The sequence below is a fragment of the Gracilinanus agilis genome, chromosome 1, assembly GCF_016433145.1.
Source record: "Gracilinanus agilis isolate LMUSP501 chromosome 1, AgileGrace, whole genome shotgun sequence".
In the NCBI taxonomy this organism is placed as follows: Eukaryota; Metazoa; Chordata; class Mammalia; order Didelphimorphia; family Didelphidae; genus Gracilinanus; species Gracilinanus agilis.
The window spans coordinates 230,552,322-230,572,045 of record NC_058130.1 but is presented as its reverse complement, the minus strand read 5'-3'; the positions used below and the strand labels follow the sequence as shown (position 1 = coordinate 230,572,045).

At 36.9% G+C, this 19,724-nt stretch overlaps 1 protein-coding gene and 1 long non-coding RNA gene across 2 annotated transcripts; both read right to left on the bottom strand.

Moving 5' to 3' along the window:
• Positions 1 to 302: 302 nt before the first annotated feature.
• LOC123250194 (zinc finger protein OZF-like) lies at positions 303 to 1,472 on the bottom strand. The gene has a single exon (XM_044679217.1). It carries the CDS (start codon positions 1,470 to 1,472, stop codon positions 303 to 305), a length of 1,170 nt encoding a protein of 389 aa, XP_044535152.1.
• A 5,518-nt stretch (positions 1,473 to 6,990) lies between these two features.
• Positions 6,991 to 14,748, bottom strand: LOC123231231. The gene is made up of 3 exons (XR_006505103.1): positions 14,594 to 14,748; positions 12,699 to 12,781; positions 6,991 to 7,068 (listed from the first exon to the last, which is right to left on the bottom strand). It is a non-coding gene; the product is annotated as an uncharacterized LOC123231231 (long non-coding RNA).
• Between the last annotated feature and the right edge of the window lie 4,976 nt (positions 14,749 to 19,724).

Sequence of the window (19,724 nt, the reverse complement as noted above, 5' to 3'; positions counted from 1 at the left end):
AAACCCACTTGTTAGGGATGCTGTAAAAGGGATACCTGCTAGATAGTTAGGACTGGATAGTCTTTAAAGTAATTTCTTGCTCTTTAGTTCTGTTCTGTTATGAAACTTGTTCTATTTGGCCAGACAACAGAACTAAGAACAGAGTATAAATTTTAGAGTCTGTTATTCTGTGATCCTAAAAAGGACAAGAAATATTAATAAATATCACATCATTGAATTCACAAGGTTTCTCTTCATTACACTTTCATTTATGCTGATTAATATGTGCTTTCAAATTGAAAGTTTTCTGACTATTGATGCTTTCAATAAAGTTTCTTTCCAGTATGAATTCTCTGATGTTGAGTAACATGTGCCCTCTGGGTGAAGGCTTTGCCACAGTCATTACATTTATAGGGTTTCTCTCCAGAATGAATTCTAAGATGTCGAGTAAGATTTGCCTGCTTGGCAAAGGCTTTGTGACACTCACTACATTTGTATGGTTTCTCTCCAGAGTGAATTTTTTGATGTTGATTTAAGTTTGCCCGCTTGGTAAAGGCCTTTTCACATTCATTACATTTATAAGGTTTCTCTCCAGAATGAATTCTTTGATGAAGATTAAGTTGAGAAAGGTAGCTATAGTTTTTTCCACATTCATTACACTTAAATGGTTTCAACCCAAGGTGAGTATGCTGATGCTGGGTAAGGTTTGACCGTTTGGTAAAGCCTTTCCCACATTCATTACATTTATAAGGTTTCTCTCCAGAATGAATTCTCTCATGCTCAGTAAGATTTGCCCATTTGGTGAAGGCTTTCCCACATTCATTACAAGTAAAAGGCCCCTTTCCAGAGTGACTGGCATAATGAACATTAAGTTGTGATATTTGCCTGAAGACTTTCCCACATTCCTTACACTTAAAAGATTTCTCTCCAAAATGATTTTGCTGATGTTGAATAAGGTTTGACCTCTTAAAAAAGACTTTACTACACTCATTACATTTATAATGACTCGATCTCTCTTCAGGATGGATGCTCTGATGTTCAGCAATATTTACCGACTTGGTAAAAGTTTTCCTATATTCACTACATGTATAGGGTTTCTCTCCAGAATGATGGTCATGATGAAGATTAAATTGTGAAGTGTGGTTAAACGTTTTCCCCAATTCATTATGTATAAAAGGTTTCTTTCCTGTGCAGGTTCTTGGATATTTAATTAGTTCTAAATTATCTTTGAAGTTGTTTCCATAGGAATCACATTTATAGCTGTTTTTTATTGTAGGAACCCTCTGTTCTAAATCTGGGCCTGGACTCAGACTGAAACTTCTCTCAAATTCATTACTCTCAAAACCTGTCCCATTACTAGAAATTTCTTCATGTATCCCAGTTTCTTGCTTCAAATTCTCATGATGGCCTTGCTGCCTCTCTAATCTGTCATAACAGTGAAAGGATTCTCTCAGTCTGAAGTTCCAGGAACTATGCTTTCTGGGTCTTTCCATTATTGCTCCCTGAAGTGATTCTTCCGTAGGTGTTTCCCACTTTGCAAATGATGCATTGGCTTCAGGATTGATGTCTGTATCTGAAAAAAGTTTAAAAATATAAATGTCCCCTGTGCTAGAAAAAAGGAAACTCTTTCAGTGGAAATGGGATAACAAAATGAGAAAAAAAATGTCTATGATTAAACAGTTCATATTTCTATAGATGCCTTAAGGTTTAACAATGCTCTCTTCTCACAACAACCCTGTTAAGTAGGGCTTATAATATAACACAGCATACTATAGTATACATTCACATAATATATTAATATAATAAGTATTATTATAATCACCATTTTCTAGATGAGGAATCAAAGATTCTCTCAGCCCAATCAGTCCTAAAGATATGAAGAGTTTCTTGGATCAACATCTCCAAGGTGTTTTCTCGCTTACTGACAAAATGAGCTATTGCTTACAATAAATCCCTGTCTGCTAGTTTTTTTATTTACTGAAATAGACAAATACCTTTTGGGACTTCATTCTCTAGTATCCATGGCACTTCCCCACATTCCAACTTGATGATTACATCTGGTTTGGAAGCTAAAAGCCCTGTTTATAGAAAAGAAAAGTGAAATGGATATTTGTGTGGTGGAAAATCATTCCAAAATATAATCCAAGGCTATATATTTAGAAAGGAGAGTATTTCCTAATTAGAAACAAAGGGCAATTTAATGGACTTCAAGAGTACTCAGTGTTATATCCCAAAAAAATATAGGAGAAGGCCACAGAACTGAGGATAACACAAATCTCCCACTTATGCATTGAGTTCTTGACAGAAAATCTAGACGCAAAAGGGCAAAGGAAGGAAAAGGGCAGTAACCATGATAAGTAATGGGGGAAAGAAATTGTCCCACTCCCAGTTTTATAATACAAAAGGATCAAGAGTCTCTGGCTTCTACACCAAAAGATAAACTCAGTTTAATACTTTTATAAGTCCATGGTCTTTAAAAATAAGTGATTCTGAGTCATAAAGGGAAAATTTACCAAGAAAAACCAAGTTCCTATAGTTCTCTAGCAACACATCTCTGTATAGGTCCTGCTCAACAGGGTCCAGTTGCACCAGTTCTTCCCAAGTGAAGTCTGGAACCACATCCTTGAATGTCACCGATTCCTGAAACACAAAATATTTCTGCATGTCTAGAACTAATTAGTTCCCTACATTACTGAGAGGGGTAAGGCTGGCAGCACTGAAGAAATGAATAAAGTATAAGACATTGATCAAACAGCAGAGTAATCCTAAATTATTCGTAATCTACCATATGTAGCTATCATATGCATCACATCAGAATTGGGGGCTGGGAGACACAACAGAAAAATATGTGGCTCCTACTTTTATGGAACTTAAAATTTTGTTGAGAAGCATTGAATCCAGTTAGACATCAGAAACTTACCTCTAATAATTAGTCTCACAGTTCTTGTTGCTATTCAAGGATCCCCTTGGGGCATACAGCATCCTGTTAATTTGCTCAAGTCCACCCTTATTACTTGTCTTCTAAGGAGAGAGGGTGAATTTTAAATGAGACATGCACTTTTCCTAAAAACCTAAAACCCAGAGAATGAATTAAACTCACTCTAAGATGGATAGTTAACACTAACATCAACCTCACTCCAAATATTAATTTCCAATTAAACACAACATAGCAACAATCCTCTAATACTAATCAAAGATTATTTGTTATTCAATAGAATCATTCATATCTCCAATGTTATCTAATTACAAAATATATTACATGGTCATTAAAAAAACTTCTCTCCCATAATTCCTCTTCTGTCAAAAAGATGCCCTTTTCAAATTTTTCCATTTCTGTCAGTATTAATACATAATAGCAAATAATAATAACATAATAAAATAAAAACAATTTGCAGGATATGAAATAAAACCGTATACAACATCAGCATTTCTATGTTACCAACAAAGCCCAGCAACAACAGATAGAAAAAGAAATTCCATTTAAGTTGATGGTAGATGATATAAAATAATTGGAAGTCTACCTGCCAAGACAAAATCAGGAACTGTATCAGCTCAATCACAAAATAGTTTTCACACAAAAAAAGTCAGATCTAAACAAACTGGAAAAGTATAATTTGCTAATGAGTAGACCAAGCAAACATAATAAAAGTGACAATTTTACCTAAATTTTAGTCTACTTGTTCAGTGCAATACCAATCAAACTACCCAAAAATGATTTTAAAGAGCTAGAAAAAAGAATAATAAAATTCATCTGGAAGAACAAAAGATCGAGAATATCGAGGGAATCGATTTTTAAAATGTGAAGGAAGGTGGCCTACTAGTGCCAGATCTCAAACTGCATTATAAATTGGTAATCATCAAAACAAATCTGGTACTGGCCAAGAAACAGAGTGGTGGACCAATAACTAGTAATAAATGACCACGGTAATTTAGTGTTTGATAAAGCAAAAAAGCCATTCTTTGGGGACAAGAATTCACTATTTGACAAAAAAAATGTTGGAAAAATTGGAAAAAGGTATGGCAGAAACTAGGGACAGACCAATATCTCACTTCATATCTCAAGATAAGGTCAATATGGGTCCATGATTTAGATATAAAGGGTGATACCATAAGCAAATTAGAAAATGATGGACAAGTTTACTGTCAGATCTATGAGAGAAAGGAAAAATTTAGGACCAAAAAAAGACATTAAAAGCATTAAAAGATATAAAATGAATAATTTTGATTATACCAAATTAAAAAGGTTTTGTAAAAACCAAACCAGTGGAATCAAGATTAGAAGGAAAGCAGACAGCTGGAGGAAAATTTTTTTACAGCCAGTATCTCTGATAAGTAGTCAAAGGACATGAACAGGAAGTTTCAAGATAAAGAAATCAGTCAATTATAGTCAAATGAAAAAATGTTCTAAATCACTACTGAGTGGAGAAATTACAAATCAAAATAACTCTGGGGCACCACTTCATATTTATCAGACTGGCCAATATGACAGAAAAGGAAAATGATAAATGTTGGAGGCGATATGGAAAAACTGGGACACTAATGCACAGTTGGTAGAGTTGTGGTCTGATCCTACCATTCTGGAGAGTATTTGGAACTATGCCCAAAGGGCTCTAAAATTATGCATACCTTTCAATCCAGTGATACCAGTACTAGGTCTGTATCCTAAAGAGAGTTTTAAAAAATGGAAAAGGATCTATTTGTACAAGAATATTTATTGCAGCTCTTTTTGTAGTAGCAAGAAATTGGGAATTGAGGGTTTATCCATCAATTAGAGAATGGCTGAGCAAGTTGTGGTATATGATTGTAATGGAATACTATTGTGCTATAAGAAATGATGAGCAGGATGATTTCAGAAAAACATGGATTTACATGGACTGATTAATGCAAAGTGAGGGGAGCTGAACAAGAAAAGCATTGTACACAGTAACAACATTTTTTGATGAACAACTGTGAATGACCTAGTTATTCTCAGCAACACAGTGATCCAAGACAATCCTAGAGACTCATGACAAAAAATGAAGGCAGATGGCATTTTTTGTCATGAGTCTGAATATAGGCCAAAACATACTATATTTCACTTTCTTTCTCCTTCTTTTCCCTTTTTTTTTTGTTTGAGATCTCTTCCACAAAATGACTAATATGAAAAAATGTTTTACATGACTGCACGTGTAAAATCTATATCAAATTGCTTGCCATCTCAGGGAGGAAAGAGTGAGATGGACAGGAGAGTGGGAAGGAGACAGAGAATTTGGAACTCAAAATTTCTTTTAAATGAATGTTAATTTTTTTTACATTTAATTAGGGAAAATATTATTATGATAAAAAATAATAACGATTCTCATCCCACTCCCCCAAATCTAAGGATCAGATAAAAAAGCATGGCTCCTCTAAGACTAAAGCTAAGAATTACTTTCTGCTCATTCTTTTCTTTCTGTACGTTCCTTCTCAAAATCTGGTGAATCTCCAGTCCAAATATATTCCCCAGTTACTTCTACTCAAATCCTTGCTCTAGCCAACTCACCTAATACAAATGATGGATATATACTCTCCTATATCTTCCCTTCCTCTGAACTCTGTGCCACATCCACTAACAGGAATTATAGTCAAACATGAACTTTTTCTTACTCTCTTTCTGTATCATCTCAATGGAAGCTTGGTTTTCTGCAAACAATACCATATTCACTAGTACCATCTGGACAAATTTCAATTTTTCCCACTCCACAAAAAATAATGGAAAAATAAATCTGTTCTTTGTTGCCTATTATCAGGTATAGACCACTGATCTTCAATTCTCATCTTAACTTCCACTTCCTTTAAAATAATGCTGGCTATCTCTTTCCAAATAGCTGACATCAACCATCATCATCAAAAACACAAAGTCCGGGGGCAGCTGGGTGGCTCAGTGGATTGAGAGCCAGGCTTAGAGACAGGAGGTCCTAGGTTCAAATCTAGCCTCAGACACTTCCTAGCTGTGAGACCCTGGGCAAGACACTTAATCCCATTGCCTAGCCCTTACAGCTCTTGGAACCAATATGTCTTGGAATCAATACACAGTATAAGACAGAAGGTAAGGGTTTAAAAAAGAAGTCCATCTTACTAGACAAATTAAGTCATGTTTCACTGTTTATATTATTTGATTTCCTTATTAGGACTTCATATTTCATACTATTTCTCTTTATTTTTGCCTTAGTTTATAATATTTCAAAATGTACTACTTCGAAAATCTTCACAGAGCCAAGATATCACCAAAACATACAATCCTTGCATGAGAACATACTGCAACCAGACATGGAATGTCATTTTTGTCCAAATATTTCCATAAATTCTCCAAAAAGAATCTACCCAACATGTTGAAGGACTTCCAAATCTTAAGATTTCGTGGAAATAACAAAACTTGGGATATCTGTTATGCTTTCACTATTGCAAAAAGGAAATGTTATAAAATTAAAGATACTCTGAAATCTAGGGATAAAATCAGAAAATGCCAAGTATAGAAAAATAAAAATTAGCCTCTTCCTTAATAAATCAATACATAAGCATTTATTAAGGGCCTGAAGCAGCACAGTGGATAGTCAGGAAGATTCATCTCCCAGAGTTCAAATGTGGCCTCAGATACTTACTAGCCATGTGACCCTGTGGAAGTCATTTAACCTTTGCCTGACATGAAGTCAAACACAAGTGAAATGTAAACAAATGTGCCAGGTACTGATCACCTTAATGGAAGTCTGGTTCTCCTAAAGCCATACCACATTCACCAATATTTTTATTGGGGAAAAGCCACAATTTCTCCTACTCCTCCCAGACACAATAGTGTCCTTGACAACCATATCTATATGTGTGCCAAGGAGATCAAATGCTTCCTGGCTAGAAGACTTTATGGAACCTTTTGACTTCCTCATTATGGAAATTATTACATCAGTTAAACTTCTCCAAGAAATGTGAAACAAGAGTCATTGTCTTCACTTTATTATTCATTTTTTCAAAGTGTCTTCAATAAGTTGGTTGAGAGCTGCTGTATCTCCAAGTAGTATCTTCTTGTTTTTTGGCTTCTGGTTTGGCCTTGATTTTTACCAGTTCACTCCACTCTAGCTAAAAAAATGAACAAATCCTTGTTGACAAAGAAAAAAAGTTTGTAGTGGGATTTATGGCCTGCACAGAAGAGTACAATGGAAAGAACATCAGATTGGTAAACAGCTGACTTGGATTTAAGGTTTCAGTTCTGCAACTAATCACCTGAGTAAACTGGCATTACTTACTTCACTTCTCTAAACCCCATTTCCTCAACAATAGATCACTAAAATGAAAGTGTTTGACTAGATGGGCTGACTGAGTTGTAATATGTGATTGTAATGGATTTCTATTGTGCCATAAGAAATAACAAACAAGATGATCACACACAAAAACTGGACTTACAAGAAGTGATGCAAAGTGAAGGGAGCAGAAACAGGAAAATATTGCATACAGTTACAGCAATAACGTACAATGATCACCTGTGAATGACTTAACTATTATCAGAAATACAAGGATCCAGGACAATTGACAAAGAATTATAAACTGAGAGGATGTCCATTATTTGGGGAATGGCTGAACAAGTTGTGGTATGTGATTGTACTATGGTGCCATAAGAAATGATGAACACGGTGATTTCAGAAAAACCTGGAGAAACTTACATAAACTGATGCAGAGTGAAGTGATCAGAACCAGAAGAACATTGAATACAGTAACAGAAATATTACAATTATTCAACTGTGAAAAACTATACTATTATCAGTAGACAACCCCAAGACACTCATAATCAAAAATACTATCCATAGTCATAGAAGGAACTGTCAGAGTTTGAATGTAGATGGAAGCATACCATTTTCCACTTTATTTCTTTCATGAATTTTATCTTGTATGTGTGATATATCTTCTTTCACGACATGAGAAATATGAAAATATGTATTGCATGACAGCACTGGTATAACCTATATCATATTATCTGCCATCTGAGGAAGGGGGCAGAAAGGAAAATCTGGATGGCAAAATGCCAGAAAACAATTGCCAAAAACAGTTCCTATGTGCAATTGAAAAAGAAGTAAATAAAGGAAATAGACCTAAAAAATTAGTAGAGAAAGATATGGGCTGAAAAGTAGTAAAGCAACCTCAAATTGGGGACAAAGTCAAAGAATGCTACTCTAAAATTATTAATAATAACTAATTATATATAGATTGTAATGGTTTACAAAAACTTTTCTGAAAATGGTCATTTAAATTGAAGAAAACATGTGCATGAATTATTTTAGATGAGCAGACTAAGACCAAGAGGGACTACATTATTTATCTAGGGTCAGACAGATAGGAAGTATCACAGCCAGAACTCAAATTCAGATCAACGTTCTTCATATAGCAAACTGAAATTAACAGAAATATGTAAGCTGTCACAATGACAGAGGTCACATGTGTGTGTATGAGTGTGTGTATGAGACAGGATACTTACAGCAACACATTTTGCTCAAAAGCTCTGTGACTCCAACAATTAATAGCTCCAGCTTTGAGGATTCCCAACCTAACCAGGCCTACCCATCTTATGCAACTATCATTCGCATCACAGAATCTGAAATTTGGAAAAAACATCAACAACCATCTATTCCCATCTATGTGATGGAATCCCACTCCAACATACCTGAGAAGTAGTCATGTGGTATCTGCTAGAAGTTCTATAGGAAGGGGAAACCCATCACCTCACAAAGTAACACATTCCATTTTTGATTTGCTCTAATTGTTAGAAAGTTATCCTGTTAAGGCTATATTTGCCTCCTTTCAACTTGTCTCTGTTGTTTCTGGTTCTGCTCTCTGAAGATGAACAGAGCAAATTTAATTCCTCCCCATTATTAGCCTTTCAAAGACTTGAAGAAGCTATTACATGCCCCAGATGTTTTCTTCACACCAGGATAAAAATTTCCAGTTCTGCCAATTAATTCTCAAATGACAAAGAATTAAGACTTTCATCATCCTGGATGCATTCCTCTAGACCAGTGGTTCCCAAACTTTTTTGGCCCCCTTTCCAGAAAAAATATTACTTAGCCCCCTGGAAATTAATTTTTTTTTAATTTTAATAGCAATTAATAGGAAAGATAAATGCACCTGTGGCCATCACTGCTCCTCTGGATCGCTGCAGCACCCACCAGGGGGTGGTAGCACCCACTTTGGGAATCACTGCTCTAGACACTCTCCAGCTTATCCAATTCCTTCTTTTTTATTTTTTTTTAAACCTTTACCTTCTATCTTAGAACTGATTAGTTTCCAAGGCCAAAGAGTGGTAAGGGTTAGGTAATTTGAGTAAGTGACATGCCCAGAGACACACAGCTATATCCATTTCTTTCATAAGCTATGCACTTATGACAGATGAGGTCTGACAAAGGCAAGGGGCAACTGGACTATCATTAAGATCACCAATATCATTCCCTTTTTGAAATTATAGTGGTATTTGGGACCAGGATGAAAACATAAACTTCCTTACTGCCTTCAAAAAAGCCACCATGATCACAAGAACTCAAAATAACCTTCAAGCAGTTGCAGTTATATTAATTTCTGACCATACCATGAGTTAAAAATAAAGAGTTTCTACTAAAAAGGATATTTTCATGATGATCTGGTTATGTCATACATAGTTAAGTGATTTGTTGTTGTTTTATTTTTTAATAAAGTTTCTGTGCAAACAAAGAAATAAAATTTAATAAAGTTATACTTTTTAGATGGAAATAAAACTTTTAAAATGGACTACTGGTGGTTTGTTCAAAGAAAGACAAGAATAAGCTACATGTTGAAGTCATGGAACACAGCACCTCATATTTATTCCAGCTCTATTCAGTTGAAATTGTGAAACCTTCACATTGTCATGATCAAGTCAAAATTTAGAGGTGTTATGTCTCCAGGGTCTGAGTTTAGCATCTCATGTCAATTGAGAGATCTCTATTACCAAAGATCTTTATTTCCCTTTCTTGAAAAGTTAGTTCCCTCAAAGAAGACATATTAGTTGTTTTTGGCTGCTACATCATCTCTGAATCACATTAAACTTACAGCCTACTAAAACCAAATATTCTTTGAACTACTGTCTAACCATGCCTTCTCCCATATTATACTTGTGGTGAAGCTGATTTGTTTATAACTAAAAATAAGACTTTACATTTGTTCGTATCAATTTCATTTCTTAGATTCAGCCCAATGCTCTCACCTGAAAATCCAGCTGAATCCAGTGTTAGCCTTCTCAATTTAGTATCATGTGCAAGTTTAATGAGTATACCATCTATGCCATTATCTAAGTAATTGGTAAAAATGTACATCATTCATGGAGTCCATCATAGAAATAATGGGTTGCTCCACTCCTGCCAATTTGACAATGAATTATTAACACCACTGGTTAACCAAAACTAGTTCTGAATCCAACTGATTGTATTAACATCATATTCATTTCTTTTTTTTTTAAAACCCTTGTCTTCCATCTTGGAATCAATACTAAATTCCAAGGTTCCAAGGCAGAAGAGAGGTAAGGGCTAGGCAATGGGGGTGAAGTGACTTGCCCAGGATCACACAACTAGGAAATGTATGAGGCCAGATTTGAACCCGGGACCTCTCATTTCTGGACCTGACTCTCAATCCACTGAGACACCCAGCTGCCCCTAAATTCATCTCTTCATCTTCCCCTCAAGAACAATGTGATACTCAAATCAAAAGTTTTGCTAAAATTTGTCTCTGTTCAATCTGATTGTTTTATTAATAATTAATCCTAGACTATTTTAAAGACATATTATTCAATTTGTAGATGACAGAGTTGGAAATGACCACCTCCTCTCTCATTTTTGAGCATTTCCCTATTTACTAACAATTCTAATAAAAGGGTTGGTAACAGAAGTTCAATGGCAAAAATAAGATTTAGTGATTATTTATGAATTTGATTTCCCATATCATCATTAAAAATTGAAGTTCACTGTTATTTCTTAACATCAGATATAATAAAACAAGTCAGTCAATCAGTCTAGTCAACAAGAATTTATTAAGCACTATGTGCTAGGCACTGTGCTAAAAAAGGGATACAAAGACCGACAAAAACATAATTCCTGCTCCCAAGGAGCTCACATTCTATGAGAGACAATATACAGATAACCAGGTACATAAAAGATACACACAGTATAAATGGAAGGTAACCTCAGAAGGAAGACACTGGTGTTGGGAGGGAACAGGAAAAGTCCCAAAGTGGGATTTGAACTGAGTCATGAGGGAAGCTAGGGAAACAAGAACATTGCAGGTATGGAAGACAAGTAGCATAAAAGTACAAAGTCAGGAGATAGAAGGGGGTGGGGGGTGAGGAGTAGGTGTGTGTGTGTGTGTGTGTGTGTGTGTGTGTGTGTGTGTGTGTGTGTCTGTGTGTCTGTGTGTCTGTGTGTGTCTGTGTCTGTGTCTGTGTGTCTGTGTGTAAAAATAGAAAGTAGGTCAATGTGGATAAATCAAAGAATGACTGGATAGGAGTTACATAGGAAAGGTAAGAAGGAACCAGATTGTAAAGAGCTTTAAATGCTAAACAAAGGATTTTATATTTGATTCTGAAGGTAATAGGTAGCCACTAAAGTTCACTAAATAGTGAGGTGACCCAGTTAAATCTGTGTTTTAGAAAAATCACTTCTGTAACCATCTGGGTTTCTAACTAAAACTATATGCATTTTGAAGATGGCTTTTGGCCATCCACTTAAAACCTCAGCAATGTGCACTCATGTTCAGTAGATTCATAAATAATAGTTATTCTTGCCAACAAATCACAATAAATAATTTCTCAGCCTCATTTTCTTCATTTGTAAAATGATATAGTTGGACTACAAGCTGACACCCTTCAATCCAAAAATGTTAGCAGAAAGTATTTAATTAGTCTGAAATTCTACTTCCTGCCTTTATGATGATCTAGTGAATGCTTTGGAGGAAAAGAAAATCCCCATAGTCCACATATGTACATACAAACATGTATGACACAAGGATTTTAAGGGAGAAAGTGGTCCCAGAGACTAAAACACAATTTCTTCAATTGTTTAATTCAAAAAATATGTTTAAAAATCTAAACTTATAACAATTAACAAGTTACTGAGCAAACCACTTTTCATGATTAGAATGCCACCAGTAATGAGAAATTATAATTCTAAGAATTCTATAGCATAGGACTGAGAATTAAGATAATTTTCACTCTAGTCTTTTTTACCCACATAACAGAACTAACCAGTCCCAGTAAATGCTTTTAATCCTATTTCTTACTTCTACACTTTAGTAAGCTACACTTCTTCCTTTAACAATTATTTACAAGTCTTGTGGTCCACAGTACCCATTTTGGCACATATTTGGCAAAGACTTCCATTTTTTCTTTCTCAAATGTAGGCCTTGTTATTCTTATAAGGGCATAAAGTCTTAGTGAAGTCAAAGACTGTAGTTCATATTTCTTTGGGATCCCTCAGAAAGACTAGCATAGTATTGAGTTTAAAAACATAAATGAATGAGTTCAAGGTAAGTAGAGAAGGCATCAGGACGTGGAATGTATTCCCTACTAAATCCATGAATGAGATTAGGCCCAGTCTCTTGGGAGAAAATAAAATAGATTTAGAACTCTGGTCAGGGCTCAGACATAGATGCTCTAATAAAAAGAATGAAAATGAAAACCAAGATAACATTTTTAGAAAGGAAGAACACATTCCACTCACCTGAAATTTGGCTGGTGGAAACCCAGCAGGCTTTTCTTCTTTCTCCGTGTTCCTCTCTTGGACAGAATCCTGAGGATGCAAAGCTAGGGAGGACAAAGAATGGAAATATGATCAGCCCCTGCATCCTAACAAATACAGAGAGAGGTGCAGTGCTGTTGAGAACCACTGGATGTAGAGAGCCATTGGAGAAACAGGGTCAAATTTAGGGCCTGTTATCCAGATTCCCTACGTGACCAATCCAGGCTGAGGCAGTCTTTGTGTTTGGTCCTGGTCACCTGAGCCCTAAAAAGCTCTGGTACCAGCAGGTAGGTTAATCCAAAAACAACTTGACCCCTCCAAGAGGCTATTAGGAGTCATTTAGAGAAACAGAGTCTGTAATAGATATTTTATCTGGATCCCATTACAAAATCATTGGCAAGTAAAACTGTGTGTATGATTTTTCTGCACTGCATGTCAGATGCAGATAGAATGGGCCATCTAAGGTAAAAATCTGAGGCTCCTCTTTTGACTCATTTTTAGATCCCCACATTTTCTCAATATTCTTATTGGAAAGCTTTGAGTCCTTAAGCAGACCAGCAGCTACTGAGTTAACAATTCCTCTCCTTGACAATTTCTCTCCTTGATAATTAAGAAGCCTGAACCCTAAAAAATATATTACTTAGATAAGACTGGAGCCAGACAATTTAGTCCAGACTATCTGACCAGGTGCAGATCTGTAAATCAAGGCAGAACGCAATTAGTAAACATCTCCATGAAATTTATTTCTGCTCCCAGAATTAACTCCTACTAATTGGTGGTTGGAATTTGGCCCTTGTCCTTGTAACTATATCTCTACTTTTTAGACTTTAATGGATTGTGTATGATTTGTAACCCCTTCACAGCTGTGACTCTTTCTTTGTGTTCTTTGTTTGAAACCAGTATAAAATAAAGTCCAAAATCCCATAGCGTTGGATCAGCATGGGCTAACCACTAGTTCGGCTGTTCTCAGTTTCTTTTTCTTGTCTTAACAATCCGACGCCGTAAAACGCCACTCAGAACCCTTACCATATAGAGCTGGCTCTCTATACAGTGCGGCCCTTTGGCTCCCAGGTTATGACAATGTCTGTTCGGTGATAACAAGTTTCCAATAACAGAATTCTGGTTTGAATGCACCAATTTAAAAATTGCTTCCAATATCATAGGGAATGTATCTGTGATTTACCTCCCCATTTCACAAGGAAATATGTTTTTCCCTTTCTTATAGAATGTGAGATGAAATCAATTTTGCCATGTTTTTCCTAGAAAATGGCTCCATAGAAAACTTTTATCTTCTATTAGGGAAGAAATAGGACCTACATAAACAAGCATAGGCTGAGAGTTAAAAGACTTGGGATCCAAGAGCTTAATCTATTTGAGTAATTCTGAAAGCAAGTCATCTGCCCTTTTACATTATGCCACTGTTTTCTCATCTCCAAAATTGAGATAAATATATCAGTCTCTCTTATCTCATTGAGCTCTTAATAGATAATGTTATTAAAATAAAAATTGTTACTGTTAAGCCCAATATTCAGACTGGCTGATAAATGAGGATACTATCAAACTCAAGAGGAAATCTCTGTAAGTTCAGAAGAAGGCTTACTACTTTTATTTCTCCTTATCATTACACGAAATGAACAGTTCAAGAATTTCTCTTGTACAATCAAATTAGAAAGAAGCAATTAGGCTGGTTGCCATAAGACAGAAAATCAGAACTGAAGCTGAATAGTACCTATTTCCTCATTCCCCACAATGTAAAAGTCTCTTTTCTCCCTACTATGTTCTTTCACTTCTTTCCCTAGGGCTCTTCCTGGGTTATCTGTTCTTATTTCTCACACCCTGAAGAGATTTTGCTTTTACAGTATCCTTCATTAACTCACCTTCCTCCTCAAACATTTGGGTCACATCCTCCACCAAAGTGATCACCTCCTCAATGTTTTGTGGATGCTGTGACTTCACCCAAATCCTTATCTCACTGGGCAGGATAGTCAGGAATTGCTCCAGCACCAGCAGCTCCAGGATCTCTTCTTTTGTGTGAATCTCTGGCCTCAGCCACTGAAGGCAGAGTGCCCAGAGCTGGTTTACAGCCTCGCGGGGCCCACCTTTTTCTGGGTAAGGAAAACATCTGAAGTTCTGACGAGAAGACTCTGGATTAAACCTTTCTCTTTCTAGAATGTTAACCTCTTCCCTGGGGAAATTTATTCTCAGCACCCTGTCTGGTTTATGAACATCCAAGGTTTGGGAGCTCAGAGAAATAGTCATCTTATTCAGGGATGATAGCTCTCCATCTGGGACCAACACAGTAGACTTGACATCTGCATCCCCAGCAAGGAGCCAGTTCCCTTCAGAGTCAGGCTGGATACTGGCACACATTCCTGAGGGAGGCTGTGGGCAAAAATACAACACAGTTAACTCTGACAATCCAGAAACCTCAGTCAAACCATCAGATTTCTAGATCCTACAGAGATTATTGGGAAATTTTCAATATACAAATTACCTATAAACTGAATAGGGAGCAACACTGAATCAAGTATTCAAAATAATACAATTACACAGTTCATTGTAGTTTATAGAATTGTAGAGTTCTCTATAGTTTCCTCAGACCAATCATGTTAAGCATGGTATAATAAATATTATCTGGACAGATGAAAAAAACTAAAGAACACAGATACTTCCAAGACCAGTGCACTTCACCTTTATACTAAGATAAACACACAGGCTATCACCATTACTATATGTTGACATAGACGCAGAGAAACAAACTCAATCTGTTTCTCACCACATTCATGTTATTCAAAGATGAAAAATAAGTATTTTGCCTGAGTTATAAAATTCTACAAGAGAAGATACACTATCTTCTTTCTTACCACAGTAACTAGCATGATGACTTGAATATTGCAGATACTCTACTAATATTTATTTAATTTATGAATGTTTGGGGGAAAGAACCAGGGATTTGAATATAACAATGAATTAATTCGAAGTTCAAACAAAACTGCACTCAACTTCAAGCAATGAACTAACTTAGTTCTTTATAAAAAGATATGAGATAAACCAAGGAAAGTTGATGAGGTGAGATAGGGCAGGAAACAAGAAAGATGTAGCCCCAGCACAGTGCCTGGCACTTAGTGGGAGCTAAATAAACGTTTACTGAACAAGAGGAGAAAGAGAAGAGGGTAGTGGACCTGGGGTATGCTCATGCATAGAAGTGGGATATGTATAAGCTCCTGCAAAGAAGACTGAAAAGGATCAAATAGATAAAAAGAGAAGCAGAGAAAAAAAAGATACCAGGAAAATCTAGAGGACAGATTATGCATAAGGGACTGTTAATAGGGTTAAATATTGAAGTCAAGGAGAAAAATTCACTGAACTTGGCAATTAAGAGACCCCTAGTAACATTGGAGAGCACTGTTGACTCATGGGAAGAAGCCAGAATGCAAGGAATTAAGGAGTAACTTGGAGGAAATGAAGTAAAAGCAAGGTATATAAACAACTTTTCCTAGATTGGTGGTGAAAGGGATGAGAGAAAACTGAGGAAATAAAGGGACTAAGTAGGTTTTAGGAGACTTGCATATGTTTACAGATACAAAGAAGGAGTTAGTAGGAGTTAGGAGAAATACAAAATTTTAGAGGAAAAAAAAAGATGTAAGGGAAAAGATGGGAATGAAGGCACAAGTATAGATATGTTAACACATTTTTATCAGACACCAGAGCAAAGGAGAAAATGGGAAAAATATTGAGTGGACTTGAAGTATAGAATTGGGGAAAGGAGAGCCTTTGCTTATTCTGTAAATAAGAAGTGGACCTTAACTTTGTCAAGAGATCTATGTAAAAGGAGCTCTGCTGAGGGGAACAGAATGATAAAAGGGGAACAGAAGAGAAGGGAATAAGCATTTCTATTATATTCCAATATAATATTCCAGGCACTATGGTAAGCACTTTATAAATATTATTTGAGAGGGTTGCTGTTATTACCCCCATTTTACAGTTGAAGATACTAAGGCAAATAGAGGTTAAATGATTTGCTAAGGGTCACACAGTCTGGGGCTGAATTTCAACTCAGATCTTCCAGAATCCAGGCTCAAATCTCTATCACACCATCTAGCAGCCTCTAACCCAGGGGCTTGAGAAGAAAAGGTTTGGAAAAGTTATTGTGAGGAGTATTACAACAAAAAGCAAAAGGATTATTTTGCAGCACTAAAAATCCATTTGACATATAACAAAAATGTATGACTTTTCCCAGTGTTGTTCAGTAGCACAAAAGTAGGTAGATGGCAAGACTAAAACTAAAGTTTGGTTAGGCATGAAGGGAACAGGGCAATAGGACAAGAGACAGAATAAAGCAGAACTGATCGATTATAGGTTTAAGATTCATAAAGGAGGAAAGTGAAGCCTAGCTGAGGTGATGGACAAGAAAAGCAAGGAAAATAATATGACTTGAGATATCAGGATCAAGACAAAAAAATGAGTTTAAAAGGTGAGGTAGAAGTAGAGATTGAAGGATAAAAGATTATGATCTGAGAAATTCAAAAGGATCATGAAGGTGGAAATTACTGGTGATGGTGAAATAAAAAGGTGAGGCCATCTCTATATAGCCTGTAAAGTAAAAATGGAGTTCCTGGTAATTGAAAATAATAAACCAAGAGGCCAAGGTATTCCAGAAGCACTCAACTGATAATAGTAAGAATTTATTAGCTCTCAATATGTGCCAGCCACAGTACAAAAACAGAAGTAAGCTAAAGTTTCCAAGTTGAGGGGAGGCATTAGGCAGGGATAGAGAGACAGGGCAGATTAGAATTTTGCTCATCCTTCCATTTGCTTCCTTTCTACCATCCTTCCTACCTTCCCTTTTCCCTGACTTTTTTCTGTAAACCAAAGATTCTTCTTAACTGTGTGTGGGACAGCTTTGGCAATCTGGGCAATCCTATGGAACTCTTGTCAGAATTTTTTTTTAAATGTTCATAATTATAGGAAATGGTAAATTTCAGTTAAGTCAGTGGTTCTTGAGGTTTTTGTGTGTGTGTGTGTGTCAGGGGTCTGTGCCAGTCTGATAACCACTATGGACCTCTTCTCGTAATAATTATTTAATATATTCACTTTTAAAGGAAATGCTAAATTTCCGTTAGACCTGGGGCTAAATCACCTTTTGCATGTCACAGATACCTTCTCGGGACGTTTAAAGCGCATAAAAATAAAACAGGATTACAAAGGCAAATGATATAATACTGAAAATAAGGACACCCACACAGAGACAGCAGAACATCAATGACAGTCAGTCCCAGGGCAACAGGTGGGTGAGCTTGCACCACAGCGGAGAGAGGCGTGAGAAGGTAAACAGGGGAGAACACCGCCACCCTCCCAGGGCCTACCCCCACGCTCCCAATTCCCTAGACTGACAACACTTAAGGTGCCCTCCCACCACAAGGCACCAAGAAACCCGACCATACGTGTATGGAACGATTGAGCGCTTCTCAAGGAAGCAGCAGGGTTTATCTCCGGATTCGATGGCCCAGCGAGAAGTCAAAGGGGAGGGGAAAGGGGTGAGGAACTGACGCCAAGGTCATCGATACCTGTGTTCCGAGGGGACCAGCCGCACACTGAAGCCGCCTCCGATCCGACATTTACGGTAATGGCGACAACAGAAAGAGGCATCCTCTAGCCGGCTTCCGTAGTTCAGTCCAGGCAGCGCAGACTCTCTCTGATCTACCGTTCCCAGAATCCTCTCCGCACGCCCCTTCCCGGAATTGAATGCTTTCTGAACCTTGTAGTAGACAGAACCGGGGCGATGGGGTGAAAAGCCTTCACTCCCAGCCTCAGCGCCCATTCTTGAATTAATAGTAAAATTTCATCGTCCCTGGACTTTGAAAATTCAGGCAATTGTACTGTTCAGGCTTTTTTCAGTCATGTCCTACTCTTCATTGACCCCATTTGGTTTTTTTTTTTTTTTTTTTGTTTTTTTTTTGGCAATAATATTAGATGGAATAGTTGGCCATGCCCTTCTCCATCTCATTTTACAGATGAGGAAACTAACTCAAACGGGTTAAGTGACTTGCCCACGGTCACTATGCTAGGAAGTGTCAGGCCAGATTTGAACTCAGGGAGATAAGTCTTCCTGGCTCCAGGCCTGGTACTTACTCTAGACTAAGTGATCTCTAAAATTCCATTCAGCTCTAGCATTGTCCAGAGGAAAGGTACTGTGCACATTATTCTTGGTTATTTGTTTTTTGTGCAGGACTTGTACAGAAATGGGTACTAGACTTGGTACAAAAAATAATAACTTGCCATTGAGGACCACATGTAGGTATACATCAGCAACTGCTTCCTATAAACTGAGGAAGGCCAGAAATTACAATAAATGTAAACTGAGGAAGGCCAGAATTTAGAAGTTAGTCAAGGTCTTTATTAGGGACTTATATGGTCTGGGACAAGCTAATACTAGAGCCCTGAACTACCCAATACCCATTATAGCATTAGGGGCCTTTTATAGCAGAGAACCACAAAGGGGAAGGAAAGGACAAGGAAATAACTCAAAATAATTGGCTGGAAATTAGGTCATAAGGGCTAGCAATGATCTCATAACCCGTCCTTCTTATCTCCAGGGAATCCAGATGCAAATAAGACAAACCACACAAAGGGGTTTTGGAGGGTCTGAGTGATATAGGAGAGTTTCAAGGTTGCAACTGTAAGAGTTCAAGCTCTGATCAAAATGCAAAGGTTTCTGGGAGTGAGCAAGACTTTGGGCTCACTGCAGACCCCTGATTGGTTAACAGTCCTACTCTGTGTCCCTTGTATTTGTATAAAATAATTCATGGAAAACAAATTTCCACAGCTGCAGCCTTAGATAACTGCTTAGGAAACAAAGAGAATAAGTAACTTGCCCAAAGATTTTGGAGGGCAATGTTGCAAGAAGGCTATCCTTGTGAATAAAAACTAGCAGATGGAAATGTATTATTATTATAGGGAATAGATCAGCAAATCAGTCAGGAAGAAACTCCATCTAAAATGTCAGTC

Excerpts from the sequence above, each read along its gene's own strand:
- LOC123250194 (XM_044679217.1), bottom strand. The coding sequence starts at position 1,472 with ATGGAAAGACCCAGAAAGCATAGTTCCTGGAACTTCAGACTGAGAGAA.